At 41.8% G+C, this 25,378-nt stretch overlaps 2 protein-coding genes and 1 long non-coding RNA gene across 4 annotated transcripts in view; 1 reads left to right on the forward strand and 2 right to left on the reverse strand.

Moving 5' to 3' along the window:
• Positions 1-2,112: 2,112 nt before the first annotated feature.
• LOC136446056 (uncharacterized) lies at positions 2,113-7,799 on the reverse strand. Of its 2 annotated transcripts, XM_066444329.1 has the most exons (10): positions 7,569-7,799; positions 6,889-7,065; positions 6,318-6,484; positions 5,750-6,018; positions 4,616-5,234; positions 4,196-4,351; positions 3,818-3,949; positions 3,210-3,393; positions 2,840-2,914; positions 2,113-2,492 (listed from the first exon to the last, which is right to left on the reverse strand). In XM_066444329.1, exons 2-10 carry the CDS (start codon positions 7,040-7,042, stop codon positions 2,335-2,337), a joined length of 1,914 nt encoding a protein of 637 aa, XP_066300426.1. In that variant the 5' UTR covers positions 7,043-7,065; positions 7,569-7,799; the 3' UTR covers positions 2,113-2,334. The 2 variants fall into 2 exon arrangements, with proteins under 2 accessions (XP_066300426.1, XP_066300427.1); XM_066444330.1 differs by lacking the exon at positions 3,818-3,949 and having other exon boundaries at positions 7,569-7,798.
• Positions 7,800-8,281: 482 nt separating this feature from the next.
• LOC136445553 (uncharacterized) overlaps positions 8,282-25,378 on the forward strand; it is a 59,808-nt gene continuing 42,711 nt past the window's right edge. Inside the window, exons 1-2 of the long non-coding RNA XR_010757417.1 lie at positions 8,282-8,334; positions 8,661-8,714. This is a non-coding gene — a long non-coding RNA (uncharacterized lncRNA). The remainder of the gene's footprint in view (positions 8,335-8,660; positions 8,715-25,378) is intronic.
• Positions 12,381-25,378, reverse strand: part of LOC136446453 (uncharacterized) — a 51,910-nt gene continuing 38,912 nt past the window's right edge. The window contains exons 3-4 of the mRNA XM_066444823.1: positions 15,375-17,017; positions 12,381-13,090 (exon numbers count right to left, since the gene is read on the reverse strand). Coding sequence (XP_066300920.1) covers positions 12,800-13,090; positions 15,375-17,017 — 1,934 coding nt within the window. The 3' untranslated portion in view covers positions 12,381-12,799. The remainder of the gene's footprint in view (positions 13,091-15,374; positions 17,018-25,378) is intronic.

Consider the following 25,378-nt stretch of genomic DNA (forward strand, 5'->3'; position numbering starts at 1 on the left):
TGTTTTCTCTCATGTTTCTTCTCCTGTCAAATCTTCAAATCGATTCATCTCTGTCATTTTTTGACCAAATGACCTGAAATTTGGTACAGAGGTAATGTAGGCAAAAACCAATGTACGTTCTTTTCCTTTTTTTGATATTGACCTTGAAAGTGATTTTATTGAGGTTTTTAGGCTATTTTTAGCATATCTTGGCCTCCTGCGCCCTTGTATTTCAACCGAATGACCTGAAATTTGCTGTATATGTGGCTTGAACAAATATTTAAAGGACTACATTCCCATTTTTGGCATACATATATTCAAAACGATTTATTTTGGGCATTCTTGACAATATTTGCCACTTCTGTCACTTTCAATACTACATATGACCTACAGGTCATTGACCCCGAGTGCCTTGCACCTGGCCAAGCTTGAAGTTTGCTTACGAGGAGGAAAGACCGGACATAAACATTTAACGTGATTATCGGGAAAACACCATGTTCCCTTAAACTCAGTGGTTAAATTGCAGTTTAGGAAATTTTATAACAGAAAACAAGTTAAATCAATGATTTTGTGAATGTTTATTCTAGCATTAGTTATTCCAGATATTTTCAAACTCCAAATTCTTCAACACAACACGGGAGATCGTTTCTCCTCAGACTGTCGCGACACTCCTGTCAAAATTGATTGATGATCTCTCTCTGCCGCCGACTTCATACATGATCAAAGGCGGGTGGTAGGCGGTGCCTTCCTACATGTCCTACGTACGGGCGTATGGATCGTAGAATTCGGCAAAAAAGGAATGATTAGGCCAGTAGAGTCAGTCCCCGGTAAGGTCAATGATTCGCCCCTTTGCGCTTGTAGCTTGTAACGTTAAATGAATGTACCCTCTGGTGGCCAAACTTCACTGACAAACTTTCTCCCTATTATCATCATGAGCTTGCGTTAGTCTGGTACTAGTGACTATTATGTGCCGGGAATGTTTATCTATCGCACGCCTTGGAAGGAAGTTCAACCATGATAAATGGTCGGCCATTGCGAAAATTTGGAATCCCATGCTGTTGATTTTTGTGATTGAATCTGTAAGAAAATATATTTTCATGTCGTTCATGTTTTTGGGACGGACGCCGGGACGGGGTGAATTTTTTCTATCATTTTCGTCCCGTTAGTAATGCAAATCGAATCGTGTTGCACAAGAGGCAAAACACTAAAAACGTGGGTCTTGTGGAGTGTTTTGGAGCGGGAAAATGCCGGATATTAGCGGTGCCGAACAGTGTACATCGTCGCGCGCGGGTGACGCTCCGTCAAAACAAATCCGCTCGTGGTCTAGCGCGGCCACCGAAAATAGGCAGAAACACACAGGAGGACTTAGCACCTTCGTTTATGAGGGCAATTGTGAAAATCTTTTGTTACAAATTGTTCGAACATTGAAACATTTGGATAGATGGTTTGAAACTGTTCTAAATAAAGAGATTTTTGTGTAGTTACGTTCGAAATGTTTCCAACGTATGTGAAATGAGTTCAAACATGTTATAAGTTTCAATTCTAATTGTTTGAACACTTTAGAACTGTTGTGACTTAGACATTCTTTTAATCAAAATAGTTCAAACATATTACAAATATTATATTAAAACCCTCTCGGTGACTTTGAATTGACCCAAATATGTTGTTTTTGGTCATTTCCTTCGTCTCCTGTCAAATCTTCATATGTATACTATGGAAAACTTCATTCTTCCCTGGGGCTGATCTTTTTTAATTCAATTTTGAACTGGGTTGATTATGCGCAAGAGTGTAATTTTCAGCGGATATTTTTCGACTGGTTTACATGGAAATGGCACGGAATATCCCATTCTTGCAAGGGGAGGATTCTTTAATTATTTCTTTCAATTTTGAGCTGGAATGATTATGAAAAAGTCCATTCTTTAGCAGAAGTGTTAATCAATTAGTGGATATGGTTGTGGACTGGTCCATATTGTGTTGAGGTGCTACTGGAAGACTCAGTTTTGGACTGGGGTGATTCATTTTTTTAGTGCAAGTATTTTAGAATGGTCCATTGTTATTTGGGGAGAGTCCATTTTTTGCATGGCGAGGAGTATGGCTAAACATGCTGTATTTGCTCGCAAATGTTGCCTTTCTAGTTTGATAATAATTACATACAGATAAAGATTTTATCATGAATTGTGAATGAAGAGAGAACAATTGTACACATAAATACGAAGTTATTCATTTATCAGTTTGACGAATACATCATTATTCATTATATATTCATCACAATACACGCCTGTGATATCATTCTTTCACCACTGCGCATGCGTAGGTGATAATTCATCCAAGTTGTCTGGGTCTGTTTATGATAATTTATGCATGGTTCGAGCCCAGACGCTGACGTGTACATGAGCCTGTTGCCTGACGCTTGCGCAGTGCGTCCTGACGTGCACCCACGCAGGCTACGTCATAGGCGGAGGGGTTGTCGTCGGCCCACAAGTCATTGCGGCTGCTTGTCCTGCGCAGGCGCTCTAGATGAAAATAAACAACAAATAAGTAGAGCTTATAACTGATACGAAATATGATTTACGAAATGAAACTTTATGTTATACTTGACATTTACGTAAAATAGATAGGAAAAACTTGATAAACATGCTTTCTAACTAAAAATTACAAAAAAGTCCGTATTGCAAAACCACACACATATCAAGTGCATGTATTTGACGGACACGTAGCCACTCTCTCAAAAGTCGAACAGCTTATTGCGATTCTATCATTGGTTGAACTAATAACTGTGGTGGACAGTTACGATCAGTCTATGCAAGGAGGTTTGATATCATTTTAACCTCATTGGTCAAGTTAAGGTTTGTTGTCTTACCTCGCCTCGGCACGACTCCCCACTTTCCTGACACCATCCCTCCTGCGTGAACCCACTCATCCCAGTCATCGTGTCCTGAAATAAAACGTCAATCAATTATCCCGACGGGCATCAGTAAAATCTAAAGTGGTGTAAGGAACCGGCCGCGGCTGGCTTTTACATTTCTTTTTAGAAATTTCATAGCATTTAGATTAACCGTTATCATAGCATTGCTTTACATGGCTCTCAAACCGCTATTAGCGACAGTATGTAAAACATAGCTGTGTTTTGATATTTTGATTATCTCCATTGCCAGTGGCAAGATATGTATACTAGCCAGCTAACATTAAGAAAGTAGGGCGTTGTTTTAATGGCTGATTATAGTTCTTACCGGGCTGCCTGGCACCTTCGCAACCGTTCGGTCGGAGATACGAGTTTTTACGTCGCCTCGGCTCGGAAGTCGTGCGTCGGGAGCGTCGTTTGGCGCTCGGCATGTTCTCGTGCATCATCGGGGGCGCCTCGGGCTCGGCTTCGTCATCGTCGAATATGGTAGCTCGGGACTCGTCAAGGTCAGCCTTTTGAAGAATTTTAGACGAGTGTAAGTACGAGGGGAAAATTTGAATGATAAGCCATGGACAACATGCACGAATAAGCTAGGTCACGATCCGAAGCGTGCATGAACATTGTAATGCATTGTGGATAAATGTCAAAGTAAGATAGCTCTCCATTCTTAGACTTTGACAGCTACCCACACCGAATCACTAGCTTATACTGTAGGTATTTGGCCGAATGAGATTCTGACAGTCATGCCTGCAGCCCCTTTGTACATGTCACTCACAAATAACAGTCTGTTGATGGGTGGGGTTGTTTCTTTCGCCAGATAGAGAAAGATACATTTTGACAGAAATTGCTGATAATGTAATCTTTCTATGGTTTTAGAATGTAATAGGGCGCTGCGATCGACTTATCTCGTCATAAAGGGTTCGATCCCGTTCCTACCTCAGTCGACCTTTTCTTGTATGGGATTGAGATGTTTAAGTTCAAGTTGACGCATGCGCCGCGAGGGTCGACTGAATAGGTTCCTCGGACACGCCCGTCTTGGTGCAGTTTGAGTTGATCCGCTAGGTGTCTCTGTCAAAGACAGAACACACCCTTAGTTGCCCAGCTCGCATTAAAGATATTAAGATATCTCGTACAAGGGGCTGCATATTGTAAGGCATGAATGTCACATTACCCTTATTTATTATTCATATAAGCAAACGTTATGTGAAAGAGTGAAGGTGTGTAATCGTATGATCCCGGTATTCATGACCGGAAAATTACGTTTGGTACATTTCTGCTGTTCGCCTCGTGTTGGCGGTAACTTGTCTCACTGACCTGTGATCCGAAGGTGTTGTGCCGCCGCCTGGTTCGGCCCCGCTGCCAAAAACCGCTACTGTTTTTGTTGCCGTTTTGGTTGCCATAGTAACCATCGCCCTCACCCCTCTGGCTCTGGTTCCTGTTCTTGAAAGGCTTCTTGAAAGCTTGCCAGGCCTAGAAATGTATGGGGAAAAGTGTCATCACGTGAGGTCCCATTCTGAAAGTGCACCACCTAGCGATTTACAGGACTACTGCATAAGCTGCTTCTTAACAATTTAGAACAAATGAGGTTTAGTACCTAGCATGCACATCGCGTGTTAAGATTTAATTTGCCTCACTCAACCGATTTGATGCCACATATTGTCAGCATCAATGAATACACCGCGACAGACTTACGCGTACGTTACAAGCTGATTTCAGTACGAAATCTGTCCTTACCTTATACATAGGTGGCTGTCTGTTTGGCTGCCTGGATTTCCTCCTCCATCGCTTCCCATGGTAAGGCGCCGCCTCGTCGTTCTCCGCCATCTCACGTTCTACTGCCCGCCTTTCCGCTTCCTGCCTCGCCCTGTCGAAGTCGAACGTCGGTTCTGTAATCTGATACGCCAAGACGGGGTTGTCACCGCCCTCAACCCAACTGTCGTCCTCGGAAGGCTTCGCGTCGCTGTCGGGATTCTTCGTCGAGGCTTCGGTCGATTTCGGAGGAGCACCGAACCCCTTCGTCCGTTTGACGGGAGACTTTTTCTTGGGCTTGCAGCGCCCGGACAGACGAAACGCGCGTCCAAAGAGGCTCGGAGCTTTATTCGGTGAGAATTGTATGTTAGAGTAGGAGTTGTCGATGGAGATAGGTACACCCTCGGCGTCGTATTCGGCGCTGCCTTGCGTCTTCCTTGCCCCTTGGTCGAGTTCAATCTTCTCTATGAGGTTGTGGACGATGTCCAGGTAGTCTCCGTTTCTGTCCTCTCCACTTTCGGATGTCTTCTGACTGGCGGAGTCAAATCCTGTGTCGTCTGATATGATAGATGGAGTCGATGTGCGTTTGGTAGCGTCATCCAACCTGGAGGAACGAGAAACTATAAAGTTACACAAAAAACTAACATATAATTTGTGCGCTGCGTCACAACCAACAGGCCTGTGTGCAGAACTAGCTTGGAAGGAAGGGTAAGACATATAATTATGCATCTTAAGTCATGATTACGTGCATGTAATTACATAGTTACACAGTTCAACGTAACCTGGACACTTCCAACTTAATCTACCAAACATGGACGGCGATACTTACGTCATAGTGGGTGCAAATTTCTAAACGAGCGAGGCATGTCCAATGAAGGACTGCGCAAAGCAGATCTAAAAATTCGACCTGCAGTGTTTCTTTCTTGTTCTAACCGTTTTCTAAATAAGCTAGTTAACGGTGTGAAGTGCGCATGTCAAATGTTGTGCATTGTGGGTAATACGTCAAAGTTGAAGGCCTTGGCAATACATAATTATAAAGAATGGCCAAGGATAACCAATTTTGACATATTACCCACAATACACATGCCCATTTCAAACCGTGAACTAACTTATACCTACCGTAAGGGCTCCTTGTCTGTAATGATTATCTGTGGTGGCAGAACGGGATCACCAGTCTTGGCTTCCTGTGGCGGTTTCGCCTCCTCACGTCGCAAGATCTTTATAACCGCGGGGTCGTCGTCGACCTTGGGGGACGCCGTGGTCTTCTGTTTACCGGAGTTGTCTGCTACTTCCGTGGTAGATGACGCTGCAGCCTGGATGCTCTGTTGGCTGGGTCGATGAACTGCCTTTGTCGGTTTTACGTACGTAGGAGCAGCAATGACACACCCCTGCAGAGAAGTAAACCGATGCAACTACTCAACATTGTATTAAGAAAGAAATTCATCGAAAAACTCCTGTATTTAATTTTTGCTTTTGATTAGTTTGGTTAACGAAAACTTTATCAGCCTTAGCTTGTTCCTAGCACTTCCTACATTATGTGTGCAAAACTTCTCTAGTGGATACAGAATTCAGCTGAAGTAGACAATGATACCAGTGATGCATTGTATTGCTCATACACACTTCAAGCGTTCAACTGGTGAATTCAATCACAATGTGCATTTTCCTAATGAAATTGTGAAAGAGTTACCTGAGGCATCACTGAGGGGTGGTAGTGAGGCTGGAAAATCGGCTGACGGACCACATAAGGCTCTGCATGGGGGTTAGGGTGAGGATGGTGGTGAGGGTGGGCAAGGGGGTGCTGTACCACGTATGGCTGTGCGTAGGGCTGGACGCTGGGATAGACGGACGGGTGATCTGTGGACAGAAGAATATTTGCACCGATGAAAATTCAAGATGATGAAAGTCAGCAAAGGACCTTAATTTTTGTCCTCCAAAAAACCTATCCTCCAAATATTACAATCCATCCAGAGATTCACAAAACCATGGAAACACAAACAGACAGACAATAGACACAGACATAGCCTCCGATGCAGACTCCTCCCGGCTGTTTTCTTTTTCAAGTTACAGTTTTTATACTATTACATTTTTTTTCTTATTGCTGTCATAAGAAAAAAAAATGTAATAGTATAAAAACTGTAACTTGAAAAAGAAAACAGCCGGGAGGAGTCTGCATTGGAGGCTAACACAGACACGTGTACACTCGAAAGATACCTCCATGAAAAATGGAGGTAAATAGATGAAATAGCCAAAAAACTTACTGGGGACATACTGCCACTGTGGCCCTGGTACACAGTATCCTATACTGGGGCGAATGTGACCACTGGCGTGCTGCAGGCGGGCGTAGTGCGGTGCCGCCACGACTCGGCTGGGGGCGCTCGTGCTCGAGCTACTGACGGGCGCCTGGCGACTCATTCTGCAACGGACACCGTCTCTCTCTGAAATTAGATTCAATGAAATTAACATATCTTGCGCTTTTCTTACTCCAGCCCTCAAATGTAGGACCGAGTAAACAAGACTCAAGATATGCCCTGGCCACGCAAATACTTATCATTTTAACATATATTTGTGACAACACGTCTATGTGTAGCGACGACGCTCTCAAGCGTTCGCCAAATTTGTATGTCACTACTAAAAAAAAGGGCAAAACAAAGTGCATAGCAAGTAACGCAAAGAGTTCATTGTAATTTTGTGTGCAATTGGCAACGGTTTTCCAGCCAGGTCGAAATGCATAATAATGTTCCTAACCACGTGTCTACAAACAAAGTGATTCACAAGCACTAGATAACATCTTTGGTCAGGCAAAAACATCTATAGTATAGGTACATTGACGCATGTATTCTAGTGCAGCGACCGTCAAACAAAGAAACACCGTTTGTAGTGATACGAGAGGTGGATTGCTAGGGAGATTCTGAAAATTGAAATTTGAAAACCAACTTACCTTGCTTCCTTTTTTTAGACCAGCAAGATGTGACACTTTCCTTGTCAACTTTAGATTCTCTTATTTTCTTGAAGACGTCTTAGAAACCAGTTCTCCTTGAAGTTTGAAAAACAGTGCAAATGGTGCGAACAAAAGAATAAGTGCGAAGAAAACTTCAAAGTCTGGCAGCGTCGCAGTCAAAATGGCGTGTCACTCCTGTCTTTGCGAGGTATCGCGGAGTCTTCTGGGAAAGGACGTTCTCATGTTTGAATTTATCACCTTACATTTCCGGTCATAAACGGAAGAAAGTCATGCACATCTAAGTTGATTCTTTTTTTATCAAACTCTGACGCCTATGGTAGCTGCATACCTATACACCATAAATGTTGCAATCCTGTTTAAGAGTAGATAATTACTGTAGAGTTTCCCTAAATTACTACAACATTTGGATTATTCCAAAGGTAAATGATTTGCATATGTAACTGACACCTGAGCGGCCTGAAACAGGTAAAATATATTGATTTAATTTTCACGTGATTAAACTATATTGTGCGTGTTTCACAAACTTTTGTTGAATTTGATTTTAATTAAACTTACTTTTGTATACTACTTGGAGGTTTGACGATTTTCTGATCAAAATGATTCTGACGGAGTTTTACGTGACGTAACGTCGTGAAAAGCTGTCGTAAAAAATGAGCGAGGCGCTTTGCGGCATGGTACCCTGGGTACGAGATCGTCAGACGACAAAAAGCCCGGCCGCCATGATGGATTTTGGTGTTCAACACAGGTAATGGAAGCCATGCCTTTATTATAATCTTGATTGGTATTAATGACATAACGTTGAGTTTCATTTGTAAGTTCTTGCCCGAGAACTTATTGCAACATGAAACAATGTCTAGAAATAAAGTATACAGACAGTGCAAGTTAACCAAGGTGACAAGTGGAACAAGGGACTATTCTAAAGACTGCTAGTGCTACGGAATGACGCGACAAAAAGTACGACAACTTTCGTACGGTCAATTCAAAATAGACATACAAAATAAATCCTAAAATTCTACTAACTAAGAAAGAAAGGCTAACATGAATAAAGCTGTAATGTCTTGTTGCAATCAGGTGGGGCTAATCGGGGGTATTGATTGGGCAAGGACAGTGTCGACTTGGTTGCAGGTACGTGATTTCAGTTTACGTTTGGTTATCGACAGAACATTTCAGTAGAATTATATGTTCCATTATCAAGGTGGTTGCAGCAAAATTGCGCATGAAATTATGGTTAACGTTTGTTTTTTGAGGACTACATTATTCACATTTTGCCCCCCCCCCCCTACTCCCTTCAAACCATTTAAGTTGGTGATGTTGTAGTTTTGAGTAAAACATCACCAAAAATATGACCTGGTAATCACAACACGTACTATCGTACCGCTTAGGCCACAATAAGTGAAATGGATGGATGGCATCCAGGATCCCCTGTAGAAACCTATCGTGAGAGCACAAAAAGATGGGCAAGACAAGACAAAAATATGACTAAAGTTTCAAAATAGAGACCATAAACGTTGGAACAAGATTAAAAGCGACAAAAAATGGCATCACAGCTAACAGGTCTTTTATCCCTGTATTCAAGAAGTGTAGAAAGTGACACTAGTGTGGTAACTTAGTATCACTAGTGCCCTACAACTTCACTCAATGCCACTCAACTTCACTCTGGAGTTACCTCGAAAACCAGTGGATGTATGGATGTGTTGCTATGGCCTTATGCAGTATTACATCACAAGTGGTCTGGTGGAGTATTGCATCTTATTGCTCTCAAACGCCACCTAGCGATATTTATCAAACTGCTACTATTACAACGCTATGACGTGCTCATGCTTGCTATGTCCTTGGTGCTGAATCACACGTATATCACCGCACGATGTCGCCAGTGCCGTCTATTCATAGTCACTGTGGTAAACTCAGTACTGTAGGTAAAAGTTGGGTCAGATAAAGTGTACAATTTTGGTTTGTCTGCCTGCGTTCTTGTGCCTTTATGTGTATGTCAATTTACAAAATGCTGTACATATGTCCTCAGTGCTTTTTTTTTTAATCTGTAAGATTGGAAGGGTCCAAAGTAGTACAGATAAGGCGGTAAAGTCTGCCATTTCGGCTGGCCTTATGTACGTTTCTTTTATTGTATAGATTGCCTACAGGAATATTGCTTTAGTATGTAACTGAACAAGACTAAAAGAAGCCACTGTTTTGTACGGGGAAAGAAAATCACACTAGGGCTTAGCTCGAATATACACGCTTGTCTCGCCTGCGGTTTGGTTTGTACTGAATATATGTTTGAAAATAACTAGATTTTTACATTGTAATGTCTTTTGGACTTTTTAAGCTTTCAAAACGTAAACATATTCTATCAAAAATCAGTAGAAAAATTATAGATACGATAGAGGCCATCTACATCCGGGCTTTACAACCATCCCTGAACAGAGACGGGGGGCGCCATAGACTTTCTGCAACATATGATCCACTGATCAACGAGTCACGTGATCTATCTGCATAACGTGACGTCACAGAAACCGTGGATTGTTCATTCCTTGACAAAGACTGGAGCTGATCAGTCGAAAATTGGGGTAAATCTAAGTTTAGTGTAGGCAATTGCAGTTCGACTTTGATTCAGAGTATAGTTACGATAGCATAAGCTTTAAAGGCAGACGCGTTCATTGAAACTGTCTATCGTTGTTGTCACGTGCAAGTTAGAAACACAAGAACGCCTCTTCATCAATGTGCGCTTTAGTTTATTGCGATCAGCTGGAGAGATGACATTGCAGGTGAATTTCGAATATAACAACACAACGGAATCTTACTCATCATCATTTTGAGTGCTAAATGTACACATTCAAGTAACCCTAGCAATATCAAACCTTTATTCACAAAATATAGACGTTCATATGGCAAAACATAGTATATCTATTAGTTCATCTACATTTTTCTCATGACAAGAAGTGTATACCACAGAAAACAAACTCATGATTTGTACAAACTATTCCAACAAAGCGTCACATGGCAAACGACAACTTTCTCAAAAAGACAACACATTATTGCACGCGTTGTGCATATATTGTCCGGATATATACTACTGGTGCGATTGTCATCTGCTTGCAGCTTGATACTGTAACAGCAGTGAGGAGCTACAACAAATGAGGTCAATGATAATTCTTATGCATTACCTATCTATACAGTGAATAATTTTTTCTGGATAAATATTCCGTATCTGCTACACATTTTGTTTCGTCATACTTCAAATATACTGGATAAGGCTAGCAATGATTGCATGTGTAGTGAAGGTGAAATGTATTCTTTTTTATATTTTTTCATGAAGGTTGTTGTCATGAAATGATATGGCGAATGTATATGATATGGGCAGGGACTAATATGTCTGATTTAAGGGTATATGTCGGATTCATATTTTTGAGCTCGGAATGAGAGACTCCTGTCTTGGGACAAAAGTTGACTGTCATTGTCATGTTGTCATGAAATATTTCCATAAAAAGATCTTACGATTTATAAGAGATCGTCTAGCGGCTAAAGATTTTATCGTGCAAAACTATATCCATATGTCCATTATCATAATGATAACTATTGATCACTGCGACATAGCGTCGCCAAATACATATCATCGTCTGGCTCCAATGTTCTTGATGTTGAATAGTACTACACTGTGTATCGGATCTCATATTTATCATGTCAAAATCAGTATGCACATATAGCGAGTGTCTCGGTAGAGGTCTGTTTAAGTCACATAGTTTTGTTTTTCAATGTAGCTGGAGGTGCCCTTTACCATTGGCACTTGTAGCTATGTGAAAGTACACTGAACTAGGCTGATATGTATGCTCAGTTTATGCTCGTATCTCTTCTCGCGAACGAAACATTGAACTGAACACGTCAGAGTCAAAATTCCACGACACGTAAAGATACAATTTAAAGAGTAACAACTTATTCTTTTACTGCCCCCCTTGCTCTCTTAAACTTTCCTAGACTTTGAAACTCGTGCATTGATTTTCTGTCTGACGATTTTATTGCACTAGTCAGGATCACCAGTATTCCACAAGTTGTCAATATATTCATGTCATCGCCTCCGTGTGCGGAGGCATTGATTTAGGTGTGTCTTCGTTGTTTCCGTATTTTATTTCCATACGGTATATATATGATCATATATTGGCACGTCTCACCACAGTGACAGAAAATGAAGGTGAAAATTGCAAAAGTGACAAGAAGTATAGATTTTAGTTGATAGAAATTGTCATTATGGAGCTTTATTTTATTTGGCAGCTGACAGACATTCCAGGTCATGGGGTCAATGGGAAATGCTACTTATTCGCAGGGAGGTACAATTTTGGTCTGTCTGCATGTCTTCGCAGTTATATATTTTGAATATAATAGTCGCCTTCACCGTAGAGGGGCAATGCCCATAAATATATGTAACACATAAATATATATATATTAATCTAAACTCTCATTTGCAGAACTGATGAACTAAAACTAAACAAGACATATGAGGAACCAACAATATTTCACTGACGACTGAGATATATCAACTCTAAAACTTTCCCACATCGGCTACTCTTTAACACTTCCAGAGCAGCAGTGAGAACGGAAGTTTAATCAGTTGGTGTGTTTATTTCTTGCTTATTTTTCTTGATGCGTGTCCCAAGTTATGTGCCACAGACTGGCAGCATGCCTTGATGAAAGGCGAAAATGGTGTTATAGGATAGTTGGTGAATTCAAAGTCAGTGGTTTGGCTTTGGTCCAATGTTTAGACAGACAGGATGTCTAAGGGATACCCCATCATACCCCCACACAGGTCGTTATTAGGGGAACCCATGTAGAGCTTGATTTCTTAGGATTACTACAATGCAATGCATGTGGAACACAGACAGCATACATTTATTTGTGTATCCTCTTTTGGGCGTAGCCAATTTGATCTTCACACTATCTTGCCTCCGGATTCTCGCGACTTCTTCCCACCGCTTGTCTCGTTTTCGCCCTTAAGCTTCCCTCTGTACTTCCTGAAGAAGCCTTTGAACCCGTCTCGGAAATTTCGTACATTCTCCCTTCGCGGGGCCATTTTGATCTTCAAACTATCTTGCCATTGGAGCCTCGCGACTTCTTCCCACTGTTCGTCTCGTTTTTGCCCTTCCCTCTGCACTTGCTGAAGAAGTCTTTGAAACCGTCTCGGAAATTTCGTACATTCTCCTTTAGCGTAGCCATTTTGATCTTCACACTATCTTGCCATCGGAACCTCGTGACTTCTTCCCGCTGCTCGTCTCGTTTTCGCCCTTCCCTCTGCACTTCCTGAAGAAATCCTTGAAACCATCCCGGAAGTTTCTGTTCATGAGTCCGTAGATGACCGGGTTGAGAGCGCAGTTTAGGAACACCATGTAGACCGTGATGATGTCGAGAATAGGCGGGATCTGGATACGGAAAAAGGTCTCCACGAAGTTGACTAAACTGATGGGGGCCCAGCAGACCACGAACACGCAGATGACTATGAGTAGAATTTTGGTGACCTGAAAAAGAAAAAGATTGGAATACATGATATACGTTGTCCTTTGACTTTTGAGCATCTTCTTAGAATTACATAAAGCATATTCTAGAGGAAACCTTAAAGTCATTCATCAATTACTTTGGAAAACTTTAACTTAAGATTAGGAAACTGTCTGAAAATCATATTCTAAACCAATTAAAATGCAAATAACCCTCAGAGAAGGCCACTTCCTATAGGGCGTATTCACGTGACGTCATCACCCCTGCCCTCCGTGAGCGGCCATGTTGGTGCCCACCCGGCAGCGAAGTTTCTCGGTGTCCGACGGTCTCTAAATTTCCAAGGAATGCGAAGTCGTCTGATCGCTGTTTTATTATATGCAAAGAGTCTCCAGCCTCACATCCTTTTCGCTACAAAAATCCAATTTCACCTACTGGAAATGACCCATTATCGACGAGCGAGGAAATGTTTTCCCCAGCTGCCTACAAACATGGCCGCTAAACTGTTTACAGAGTACGCATAAAATCAGTTCACAGCATACAAGTGTTCCAAGGCCTGCAACCACGTAGTACAGTGTCTTGAGTGTCGTGAAAAATTTTGTTGACAGGGAGTACGTTATGATCGGGAAAGTTCGACGTTGAAAGACCCGCCAGTTTACGAACGTATCTCAACAAGGAGGTTTAATCAGATCTCAAGCAACGACTACACGGTGCCGCGACTGTGTTACACAACGGGCCTGTAATTTGCTTTTCGACCAGATACAAAGGTTTCCATACACTCACGTTGATTCTCAAACTTCAACTATTTAGATCCGCTGTTCGTATGTCAGAAATCCACTTTTGTTTCAGTCGTTAGTCCCTTCGTATGTTCCCTTACCTACACGAGAAACGCCAAACCAATCTTACTGTTACCCGATCAGTGTGTGCTTTATCAGTCCCAATCAAACATCTGACCACGAGGCAAAACACCATGATTGTGAGATAAAACGTTCCGAAGGGAAATTGTGAATGGCGTAGAAAACATCTGCTATTTATACGGAGAGTTCCATAGGGCTCCACTATCAAGTGAGCACCAACATGGCCGCCAGTGCTCGTTGCTAGAGGGAGGGTCACGTGACTGAATACGCCCTATGGATTTTCAAACAAACAAACTGGGAAATCAAGTTATTAAAACTTGTAGCTTGGGTTAATCAAGAGGGTAATTGAACTTTCAAATATCCTTTCAGGGATACCAACTCTCCGGAAAAGGTGGCAAAAGATCAGCGATGTATTTTCATGAATGCTGCTGGGGATATCGGCGCGTTCTATCTGGATAATTTCAGCCGCTGGTAACTGACCCGCTCCCGCAAAGGTCGAGAGGGATTCCCGTGGGCCCCAACGCGATAGGCAGTGTCTGGCTCTGAACTAGTCAGGGCGGTATCAGTATCTTCTGGGACCGCTTTCCCTTCAGTAGATTGGTGCGATAATCATAACCATTATAGCCCCTGCTGTCTCTGTGTTTGTTCTTCGGCCAAAATGCAAACCACATCACAAGATAACGAAAACTCGTTAAGGTAATTACCCCACCCAGACTCTGCGGTAGTTTCAGGTGACTAGATGAGATCTAATCAAACGTTTATCAGCACAAACAGAAGCAGAAGCAGGAACAAAAACGAGCAAAACAGTTGCTAGCTGGATTAAGTTTTGGAATGAGCTTTAAACCCCATCGTAGCTTTTTTTCGCTGTTATTATCTTTCAAAATTTGAAGTATTCGCACTGATCGATGAAAAACTGTATACATCGCACAAGAAAAGTTCTAAACTTCACCTGAGTTTGTAAGACACATCAAATAAAAATAAACTGTTCATCTCAATGCTGTTTGACCCGATCGATCTGAACACGTGACTTTATTCACGCGTGACGTCAAAGGTTATTGGAAGTCAGGTCGGGGGCCGATACCGACTTTCAACAACCTTTGACCAATAGCTGACGTCACACGTGCATAACGTCACGTGTCCAGAGCGATTGGGTCAGATAGCTGAAGAGGACCGTGATTGAGTTGAAAATTCCTTCGAGTCCAGTTCATTGAGTTGGAGGACAGTTTATTTCCCCATAAATCAAAAAAACACAATTGACCAGTTTTGCATATCAATTCATAGTTCGTGGTTAAAAACCTGCTGATCGACAAATCTCGCTCAGTGTCACTGACGGATGGCAGTGGATGCTACTTAAAACGTCTTACCGTTTCCAAAATCATATTCAGTTGCTTGAATAACTGCCATTTGGCTTATCTTACCTTCATCGACGTAAAACACAACAGTATGATCGTACCTTGACATCATCCACCCCCGGACCCTGGCGCTTGCGTATGAAGCTTGGTGACTGGAACCTGCGCAGCAGACTGGGGCTTGTGGAGGTGATCAGGCTGTGACTCCGCTTCCTTTCCACGTCCACGTGCCCGATGGACAGCCGGATCCGGTTGTACTTTTCCGGGTCCGACAGCCTTGCTGACAGCTTCTCCTTCGGTCTCGGACTGAGCGTGTCACTGCGATGACAGCCGATGTCGCCGGAACAGCTCCCCGTCGAGGATTTTCGAAGGATGCTGACGGGCCCCATGGTAGCGTTCAGAGAAGACCGCGACGCGCTCTGGTCCTTCATTATCTTACTTTCCAATGTCAAGATCGTGAACGGGTCGGAGAGTCTTCGTGGGGACTTCTCCGCGTTGCAGTCAAACTTTAAGTTGTTTTTCGTCGGTTTTGAGAAGCGTCTTGTCTTAGGAGGAGATGATTTGCCCTGTAGGTTGCCTGATCTTCGAGAAACAGATCCTTCGATCGTGGCAGTAGTTTTGTGCACATGGTTCCCTTTCGTAGTCTTATTGTTCTTCGATGAGACCTCAGCGTTTCTGTTAGAATTTGGGCTTGGAGAAGTGACGATGATATCAATGTCACTTTTCCCTGTATTCATTGGGCTTTCTAGAGCCTGTTTAGATTTTCTTGAATTTGTGTGTACGGGGCCGTTTTCGGTGCGCTGGACTGCAGGAACCTTCTTTGTGTTTACGGCAGATGTATCGTTGCTGTCTGCCAACAGTTTGGGGTGATGCAAAATGATGTCGTTGCTGACTATGATCTCATTTAACTCGATTGCAGTAGAGTAATCATCTTCATCTAAGGAACCTCTGTTCTTTACACTTAGAGTCGGGCGAAGGAAATTTTTCTTCCTCTTTGTAGCACTGATATCGGAGTAGCACCGTACTCGCCCTTGTACCTCTCCTTTGTTTTCTTCGTTTATTCTCTCTAAGGCAAGACCCATCAGTGTGTTATGGCCTTTGCACGCCAAGCTGACTGTGGAAACATTGTTATCTTTTCCAATCTTGTTCAATGACTCGCAAGACTTCTTTTCACAACTGTTTTGAGCAAGGTCGTTTTGTTCTGTGCTGCAATGTTTGGCTTTATGATTATGATTCTCTCCTACGGATTCATGGGGATTGGATTTTCCCTTGGAATTTCTTTGCGACGTTTCAGTCGGCTTTACAACTGCTGCTGTGTGATTCGTAAGCAGCGGTTTGTTCGAATCGTGGGCGCCATCTTTGTTGACGTCACTGGAGTCTGCGGAGTCGATGGTAATGGTGGGGGGCACGCGAGGGGTTCCCGTCGACTGGTCAGAGTCCTTTCTAGCATGCTGCCACGACTTCTTACTAGACGAGGGAGTGCTACCCGGCGTGGTGGGGTTCAACTCAGTCTTCCTGTGGTGGGACATGATTCTTTGCGAGTTCTTCTTAACGACTTTGAAGATTTTGTAGTAACAGATGATCATGACGGAGAACGGGAGGAGGATGAAGATAGGGAGGATGAACAGGGTGTAAGAGACGTCTGTGGACCATTTGATGGTGCAGATAGCCTTTCCCTGGATGAACTGGTAGGTGGACCAACCCACGATGGGTGGGAAACTGGCCAGTGAAGAGATGGCCCAAACACCTGGAACAGAAGAAAACACTTTTTTTTTTCATTCAGCAAATAATACGGTAACAAAGACCCGGAAAAGAAGAAAGTACTGTTGTCCAGCACGGTCTTTTTTTCGTTCACGGAAGAATCCGGTCACAAAGACAAAGTGACGATGTACTCAAGTTGTACATCTTGTATTCACAGCGCATCTTGTCATGACAAAGTAAGCACACAGGTACATACATACAAACAAACAAACAAATGAATAATCAGATGTTGATTGATAAAGAGATCCGCAACCCTCTCCATAATCAGCATGTTTGCAATGGCTGATTTTATGTGAAAGTGAAAATCTGTCATTGAGCCCAAAAGCGTAGCTTATCAAATAGGGCTTTAAGTTTATTGTCATTCCAAACGTTACAACCATTTCATCATAAACGCAGGAAATAAAACATAACTATGCAGTGCAAGTAAATCGCTTAAAAGTATATAAAGTTGGAAGCATTAAGAAAAAAAATATTTATCATGATAACTTACACTGTTATGTGTAACTTGAATGCGGTACAATATGAAGTCCACTTTAATGTAGATTGTAAGCTATATAGTAACGATAGAGATATTCTTTTGATCATATCATAGGAATGTTTCCGTATTTGAAATCTATGTATAATATTTCAATTCATTTTTCTTTGTGCTTTGAACATACTTTATTAAACAAACTCATCTCAATCTATATCTTTAACATCAAAGAGACGAGAAGAAGCCGAACCTATGAATTAGAGTAGTTGTAGATCAGTATTCGAGGTCCTGTCAGTTTCTTAAACTGTACATGTACTTTGATGCGACTTTTACAATCTGTACAATAAAGGTTATCGATAAAATATCTAAGGTTATGTGGAAGTCACACGTTTCCGACACAAACAAACCACTTCAGACAGTCTCATTATAAAACACAACGTCGCGTCAACAGACCACGGTTATTCGAATTCCATCAGTTGCAATTGAGGTAGTAGCTACCATGAAATGGCTCGTCACGATCGAAATGAACGTAAAGCGTTCCATTTGCGTAACAGCCACCTTTAACGGTTCCTGCAATAACACTGCAGTAATTGAGGTAGCAGTGAAGCCCCTATAGCTCAACTGGTAGCAACCTCACAGTTGAGCTCCTGGATAGAATTATTTGGTAACTGGGAGACCCCGGTTCAATCCCGGGTCAGGATATCTCGGTTGGGCCTGAACCCGTCTTTCGGAATGGATGTAGAATGTGGGTCCCGGGCATGATCGAGAGAGTTATTCGGGCACGTTAAAGCCTCCCCTCCCTGTAAAGATATACCATGCTATTGAGCGAGGAAACCTGCTGCGCTATGTGCCACTAGGCAATAGAAGGGGCTGAACAAACGATTTAGTTTAAGCTGCACTATGTAAGATTTGGTCAATACGGAAGGTCAATTTTTCGACAATTTCTTTACATAGTAAGTTGAATAAACATTGTAGAATTGCATACCAGTATCCAGGAAGGAATGTTACAACAACGACACAAACATGTTTAAAAACTGTGAACTTTCAAAGAATACAAGGCCAGTTGGCAGTTGGGGCAGTGTGGGCCACATATGGCTTATCAGCCCAACTGCCCAGTGGGGTGCCTGATTACAGTTCACTACAGATTCTGCCAAACCTCCTTACCCGAGTTCTAGGAGTTTTGAACGGGGGAAATCCGCTTTATCAGTTCCCTACAAACTTGGCTAAATTCATCATTATATTTCAAAAACACCAGACATGCCAGAAATAGAAGAATTAATCATGGAAATATGCTGAAAAGTGGTTGTCCATGTCATTTGCATTAAGATTTGTTCACAAGAATATTTCCAATTTTTGTTACATAGTGGGCCGCGTTCCTGATCATGTCTGCGTCTGCAAGTTGAAACCGATACACATCGTAACATTATTTTTTCAATCGCTGAATTAACAACGCAATGGACAATAATGTTTCGCAATCAGGTTATATGACTTAAAGTAATGCCACCACTATAATCAACAGTATATCAAACCATCTACGAGCAGATAGATAGTAATGAAATTGCTAAAATTACAAAGTCCAATCTTCCATGATCGCTAACAGAAAAAAGATATGTCTATATGCAAGTTAAGTTCCAATAATAAAGTTTTAAGGTGAGTTTAATTTGAATTTGTAAATTGTAGCCTGTTCAGGGGCTTTGATCGTTCTTCAATTTTATCTAAATTGGAAACCGTCTGAAACGGCAGGTACCGACGCACATCTTAATGAACATGGATTAGTCCGCCGGATGAAGTACAGAGAGTTCCCTCTGTATCCCTCCGCGATGAGCAGGCGTTCATAGCCCACTAAGGACCTAGTGGCCGGGAATACTAGTTCTTTTACGTGAAGGTGTTTGCTCTCTCTTTACGAGTGTGTAGTTTACAACCAGCCCAACTGTTCCTAAGTATCATTCGTAGGCTTTATCAAAACAGACAACGTAAGATACATATTAACGGGAGAGGGGCAATCCTGGGCTTGTTTCTGCATCAAACTATATCTAAATTAGACTCAAAGACAAGTGTTGAACTAAGCAAACGAAGCCTAAATGTCATACACACTCTGTAAACATGGTTTGAATGTCAACATTGCAACGGTTGTGATTGAAAGGCTTGCTAAAGTAGAGTCGTGCATCAGCCTGTAAGATTTGACTTGTAGATAGTGAACTCTAGTCCTGGGTCCCTGAGTTTTCACACAGAATTTACGGTGTTGCTATCTTTCCCGTCAAAATGCAATATTCTGGTAGTACCTTAATTTACAACTGGCATTTGCAACCTCAACTGTACGTGTACACGTGGCATAAGATATGCGTGTGGGGTTGAAAGACTTACATATAAGTTGCAATCATCATCTATTGTCTCGTATTTGGCCATATCCTCTAGATTTGTTCCTAACGCCCAACAGCGACACGGGTACAGAAATAATATACCCCATCAGTAGTTTTACCAATAGTAATCAGTCTAGATCATCTAGATTCAGAAGCCTTTGCCTCCGTCTGCAGCAGCACCATAAGAGGCTGTGCCTAGGGGTTAAAGTGATTTTTTCCGAAGAATGGCGCATTCAGCAGTCACGACCAGCCCATCAGAACGTTCCCAGCGGCTCTCTATGGTGCTCAAACAAGTCCAAGTGGCTCACCGGTTTTACAAACATATTACCTTGTCTATCTCATATGTAGATGAACCCAAAGGTGATCCTCTGTATTTATCTAATACATACAAAAATCGCTCGTATGTTCTTAGTTGCAGGTTGATTATCGGGTCTTATGAAAAAAAATGAAAGTTCAAAGTCAAACACGCTTTTACTTCCAGGCACGATACACGTGATGCGTTTATCTGTCAACCAGATGTTAACATTTGGATTGTTTTATCAATTTTGCGGTGTTTGAACAGAAAAGTGTAGTGTGTGTTGATTAAGTGTCCGTCAGCTGGGTTAATACATGGATGAATGTCGCACCTCCAAGCTCAACACACCTTCCTGTAGCCATGTTAAATCAAGCTCTGCCCTCAAAGCACCAGCTTCAAACACGGTCATAAATTTGACATTGTGTGCAAAAAGCCTTCTCCCCATCGCCATCGTTTGCCAAAGGCTTCACCCACTATGTAGCTACTGGTAATCCCTTTGCATAACTCTGCACGTTTTTATTACAGCCAGGCTTAAGTTAATACTTGCTTTCCTCGCACGGTGCACTCGTATTAGACACGCCATGTTTGACGATGTGAGGACGTGTGAAAGATACCAGATTGCAGCAGAATTCATACCGTTAACGCTTTCACGAGAAAATTATGTTTTACTAGACCATCAAACGGATTCGGCAGCATCATGTTGGGACTGAATAAGCCATATCAACAGCTATGTCGGCGATGGTAATTCCCTTTTACGCTCGCATCATTAATAGACTTCTCTCTACTGGCACCGCCTTGTTTTTGTCTCTCCGTGGTGAGTGATTAAGTTTCTGGCGACAGGTCGAACGTGTGAAGGAAAACGCTCTGCCATCAAAGGCAGATTTGACACCGGCTCCATCACGATGTGTGTCGACAGATTGAACCATTTTTCAGACTGACAATATTTCAAACGACGTTTGACATGAAAAGCCACACAATACATCTCTCGGAAATACATTTAGATTTGTGATTTATACCCTCTTGCACTATGACAGCGACCTCGCTGTGACTTAAATCGTAAATTTGACGGAGCACTGAACGAATCTGATAGATAAAGAAAAGCGAATATTTTACGCTCTGTGTTGTATTGACCTTTGCTGTCATACTTTTATATTTTGGAAGATATCCCTATGATGAAGTCAAGGGTTACACAAATCCAATTTAGGTCACTGCGTGGTCGCAGCGTGATCGCTGTCGAGTGGAATATGAAGAGCCTAAGATATGATTACTAATGTGCATGGGATATCGCATCACACGTAGGCATACGGACATACATGTGTTACAATTCGTCTTCGAAAGAGGAAACAGCTTTGCCTTCTACATTTAAGTGGGATTTACCAATGGTGGTAAATGCCTGCTCTGTTTGAGAAAAAGCAGCTATTACCAGACTGACCAGACATTTACCATCATTGTTAAGTCCCACTTTTCGTGCAGTGAGAATATTAGATAAATGAAGATTGCGGCTTTGATGAAACGTCTACAGCTCTTATTATGGTGTATGGAGTTTGTTTGCAAACTCGTGTCAAAGATCTCGACCCTTGTCATTAGTCAGAAGCAGATACACATTTGGAGAGGATTATAGAAGGCACCAGGATTTAACAAGCTTAAGACCTGCCTGCCTAGCTCGCCATTTACATGTCACGATCAAGAAATATATGGGCGTTTTAGTACTGGTTTGGATAACTTACAGTTTACATGTAGACTATGTCGGCAAATTTCAATAAAATAACGTTTATTGATATGCCATATGATACAACACATATGATAAACTAATATGATATAACATTTCTATTAATAAAAGATGACCGAAATTTTATCTTCTTCTATTGTATCTAGAAATCTGCAATGAGGTTGGACTCCGTTGTCTATTATGCCATATCGAATACAATACAATAGCATATTTATCTTCGTATACTTTAGTCATCTAACTTTTCAATAAAGTTCGTTGTCATTAATCCATTTGTATTTATTTTTGTACAAGCACATCATGGAGTTTCTGCCCTATTGTCCACCTGTTCTCATCAGTAGGATGTTGTTTTAGTTTAACATCCTTTGTTTGTTTGTTTGTTTGTTTGTTTGTTTGTTTGTCTGATTGTTAGTTTGTTTGTCGAAGTGAATTGAACTGAGTTGGGTTGCCATAGCCAGTAAAACAACATCCATTATTGTGATCCTTCACTGCTGCAATATTCGTAAACACTTCGTAAACTGCTTCCCACTAATCCTCGACGACGGGGAACTAGCCATCACATTCGTAAACAATAGATCGAATGAAGAAACTTGCATGCATCTTTAAAGTATTCCCTGTTCGTCAATGATATCTATAAGTCGCCATCTGCTACTAGTCATGTCATCATCATTGTCTGAGATTTTGATCAGTTTTAGTCTAAGAACCAATGGGGATGATACGAATTAAAATCATATTAGTGTAGATTAAGCTAAGTTATTACACTAAAATACGACAAAACATATTACAAGGTTTTGTACAAAAGAATTCTATTGTACTATCAAAATAAAGAACAAGTTTTATACCTCTCTAGTTTAGATAAAGCCAAACCTACATTCCTCTGTGGAAGAAAATAACCAATTTCATTGCTCACCTCCGTGCCCGGTAGCCTACCGAGCTAACTAAATGCCTCCTTCGGCATGCCATCGACCAATCATCAGTCGTCCCCTGATAATCTCGTTAATTTGCATGTTATAAAGAGGATTCCAAGGGGAGTGATTCGTATGAAAGAAGCGCGCGTACTCCGGGCTTCGACATGTCGAATCACGTCAACTATCCCCGCGCGGAGCAATTAAGAAAACTCCGGCATGATTCCTTGTCTCTAGAGCCGCCGTGACTGAGCAATCAAACGCCAGAAGACGCCAGACAGCGGTGCTCTGACCTTTCAATGGGAGACACGAGATCGTAATGACTATTTTCATCATCAGTTGTCTAAAATACTTATTACACAAGTCATCTCAAACTTTTTGATGTAGAGGTAAAGAAAAAAGTAAAATGGTTGTCCTCAGAATAAAAAGATATTAGCACTCGAAGATTCTTCTTAAAAAATGCACAAATATCTTGATTAAGTAACTATTCACGGGTGTGTCTTTAAAAGCGAGCAAAATGTGGATTTTTCATTTCAACGACATTTCTTACTGTCATTTTTTGTAGCTTGAATCATGTTTTGGTTTTGCTTCATTATATTTTTTAGGATATCAAACAGGTATTGGGTGTAGAAATACCACCAGCATATATCAAAGTTCCTTACACCAACCACACGTTTAACAGCTTTACATTTTTCTTCGTTGTGTTTTACCGTTTGGGGAAATATGGCCTGATAATGCAACCAAAACATCTGAATGATTATTCCCTTTGGCAAGGAATATGCTGGCAGTTGTCCTTGAATTGGCAATTGCTACTATCATATTCTGTTCGATCGTTTGTCAATGTCCGACTCGAGAGATCGGATTAAAACTGACAAATGCGATACCTGACAGATAAAATATGGTCTGTACAATGACTCGACAACGCCCAGATGCAAATATGAGATTAGAACTAATTCTACTTCTGAATCTGCACCGACACACCGCCCTCTCCAAAACAACCTTTTATTTTTCAATTCTATTTCCCTACCGCGACTGATATGATTAATCATCACATGTTTTATCATTTAGTTTGAATATTTCTTAATCTGTGGGTTCAAGTCTTATTTACACGCAATATATACTAGAAAACCAAAGTTCAAACGTATCTTAACTGCTTAAGAGGGTTGATCGTTGCTTCTCTGTATCTCTCTACAACATTCTTCTGTATTCAACACGATGCACCGCTATAGCTAGTTACCGTAAAACGCATGTTAGACTGCAGGTCCATAAGAACAGAAAACCCATACCAGAAACCATAAATGATGCGTGGAGAACTCATAACGTGAATGAGGCGCTCTAATGTAGCCTCCCACACAACTTAAGATTACTTCTCTGATCCAGACATATGCTAACCTAGCATGTCATACATCAAACAGCGCAGAACGCCGTTTCCTTAATTTACAGAAGGCGATTCTGAAGGTGATTATCGACAAACGACCTGCTGCTATGTATGTACCGATTTGCCGGTCGGGTAATCAAGTCTTAGTTAGGATGATAGCAAACCCTATCTCAAGCTCAACATTTTTAGCCATTAGTGTATGTCGTTCTGCAAATTTCACCCTTCCAACACATCCACATAGCCAATTATCTTTCTTCCTGCTGTTTCGAGACCAATTCATCCTGTAATCACGTCTTGAGGGTCAGAGGAAAGTTTCAGCGGTCTCTTCCTTGAGACTGCAGATGTTTCAATCACCCGTCATTCGTGGCGTGATTCATTAGTTTTCGTGAGCTTCAGAAGTCTCCTTGCCACCCCAGGCATCACGCTCGGGCACGCTAAGTTGTTGTTTCTAGACTTCTGAGACGCTAACGAGCGAATCTTATTCCCGCAAAGCCTCTCCTTCAGGTCATCATTAGATCTTCCTCGCGATTGTTAATGTTCCGCGGAGAAATTTACGAGCCGTTCCCGTAGATGGGAAAGGTGGCGGCAATGTCACGGTATTGATTGAGTCGTTTTGGCATTTAGACAACGCAATAAAAAGACTATGTCAGGTCTTATTTTCTTCATTTGATGGGATCTGCGGATTTTTTTTTTAGGTATCTGCACAACAGAAGTAAGCATCACTGGGTTTTCCGTGAGGCTTATCTCCGTGACAGCTCGATGAAGAATGCGATGACCATGAGCAGTATTCTATGGAATGATGTATAGGTGTGGCAAAAGGCCAAAAAGTTCACTCCGCAAACCACAAAACCTTTCTTCAAAAGCAGCATGCGCAATAAAGTCCCTCAGTCACGGGTGCAAACAGTATTGCAGGCCTACAGAACCAGCTGCTGATACAGAACCAGCTACTGCCGCGCCGCGTGCCTGCGAAGCTGGTGTGTTACGCCTAATGGCGGTTGTACCGGTTATATAGATAACGTTACAGATATACAGACAGCACTAGTTAGCCTTGCACTAGTTAGCGGCTACTTCTCGGCCATTTCCCATCATCTACAACACATACATGTATTCATTTATTCAATCTCCAATCCACAGATATCATAGACCGTGAATCCCGAAGGTTCCAACAGGCTAAGGCAATATATGAGAGAATGTAAAATCCCAGCCTCAAC

The sequence above is a fragment of the Branchiostoma lanceolatum genome, chromosome 12, assembly GCF_035083965.1.
Source record: "Branchiostoma lanceolatum isolate klBraLanc5 chromosome 12, klBraLanc5.hap2, whole genome shotgun sequence".
NCBI classification, from domain to species: Eukaryota; Metazoa; Chordata; class Leptocardii; order Amphioxiformes; family Branchiostomatidae; genus Branchiostoma; species Branchiostoma lanceolatum.

Bases quoted from the DNA above. Each gene is read 5' to 3' on its own strand.
- LOC136446056 (XM_066444329.1), bottom strand. From the start codon at position 7,042: ATGAGTCGCCAGGCGCCCGTCAGTAGCTCGAGCACGAGCGCCCCCAGC. The intron at 3,950-4,195 runs GTCAGTGAGACA...TGTCTTTGACAG, and splicing joins ACAACACCTTCGGATCACAG to AGACACCTAGCGGATCAACT. The intron at 2,915-3,209 runs GTAAGAACTATA...GTTTTATTTCAG, and splicing joins CGAAGGTGCCAGGCAGCCCG to GACACGATGACTGGGATGAG.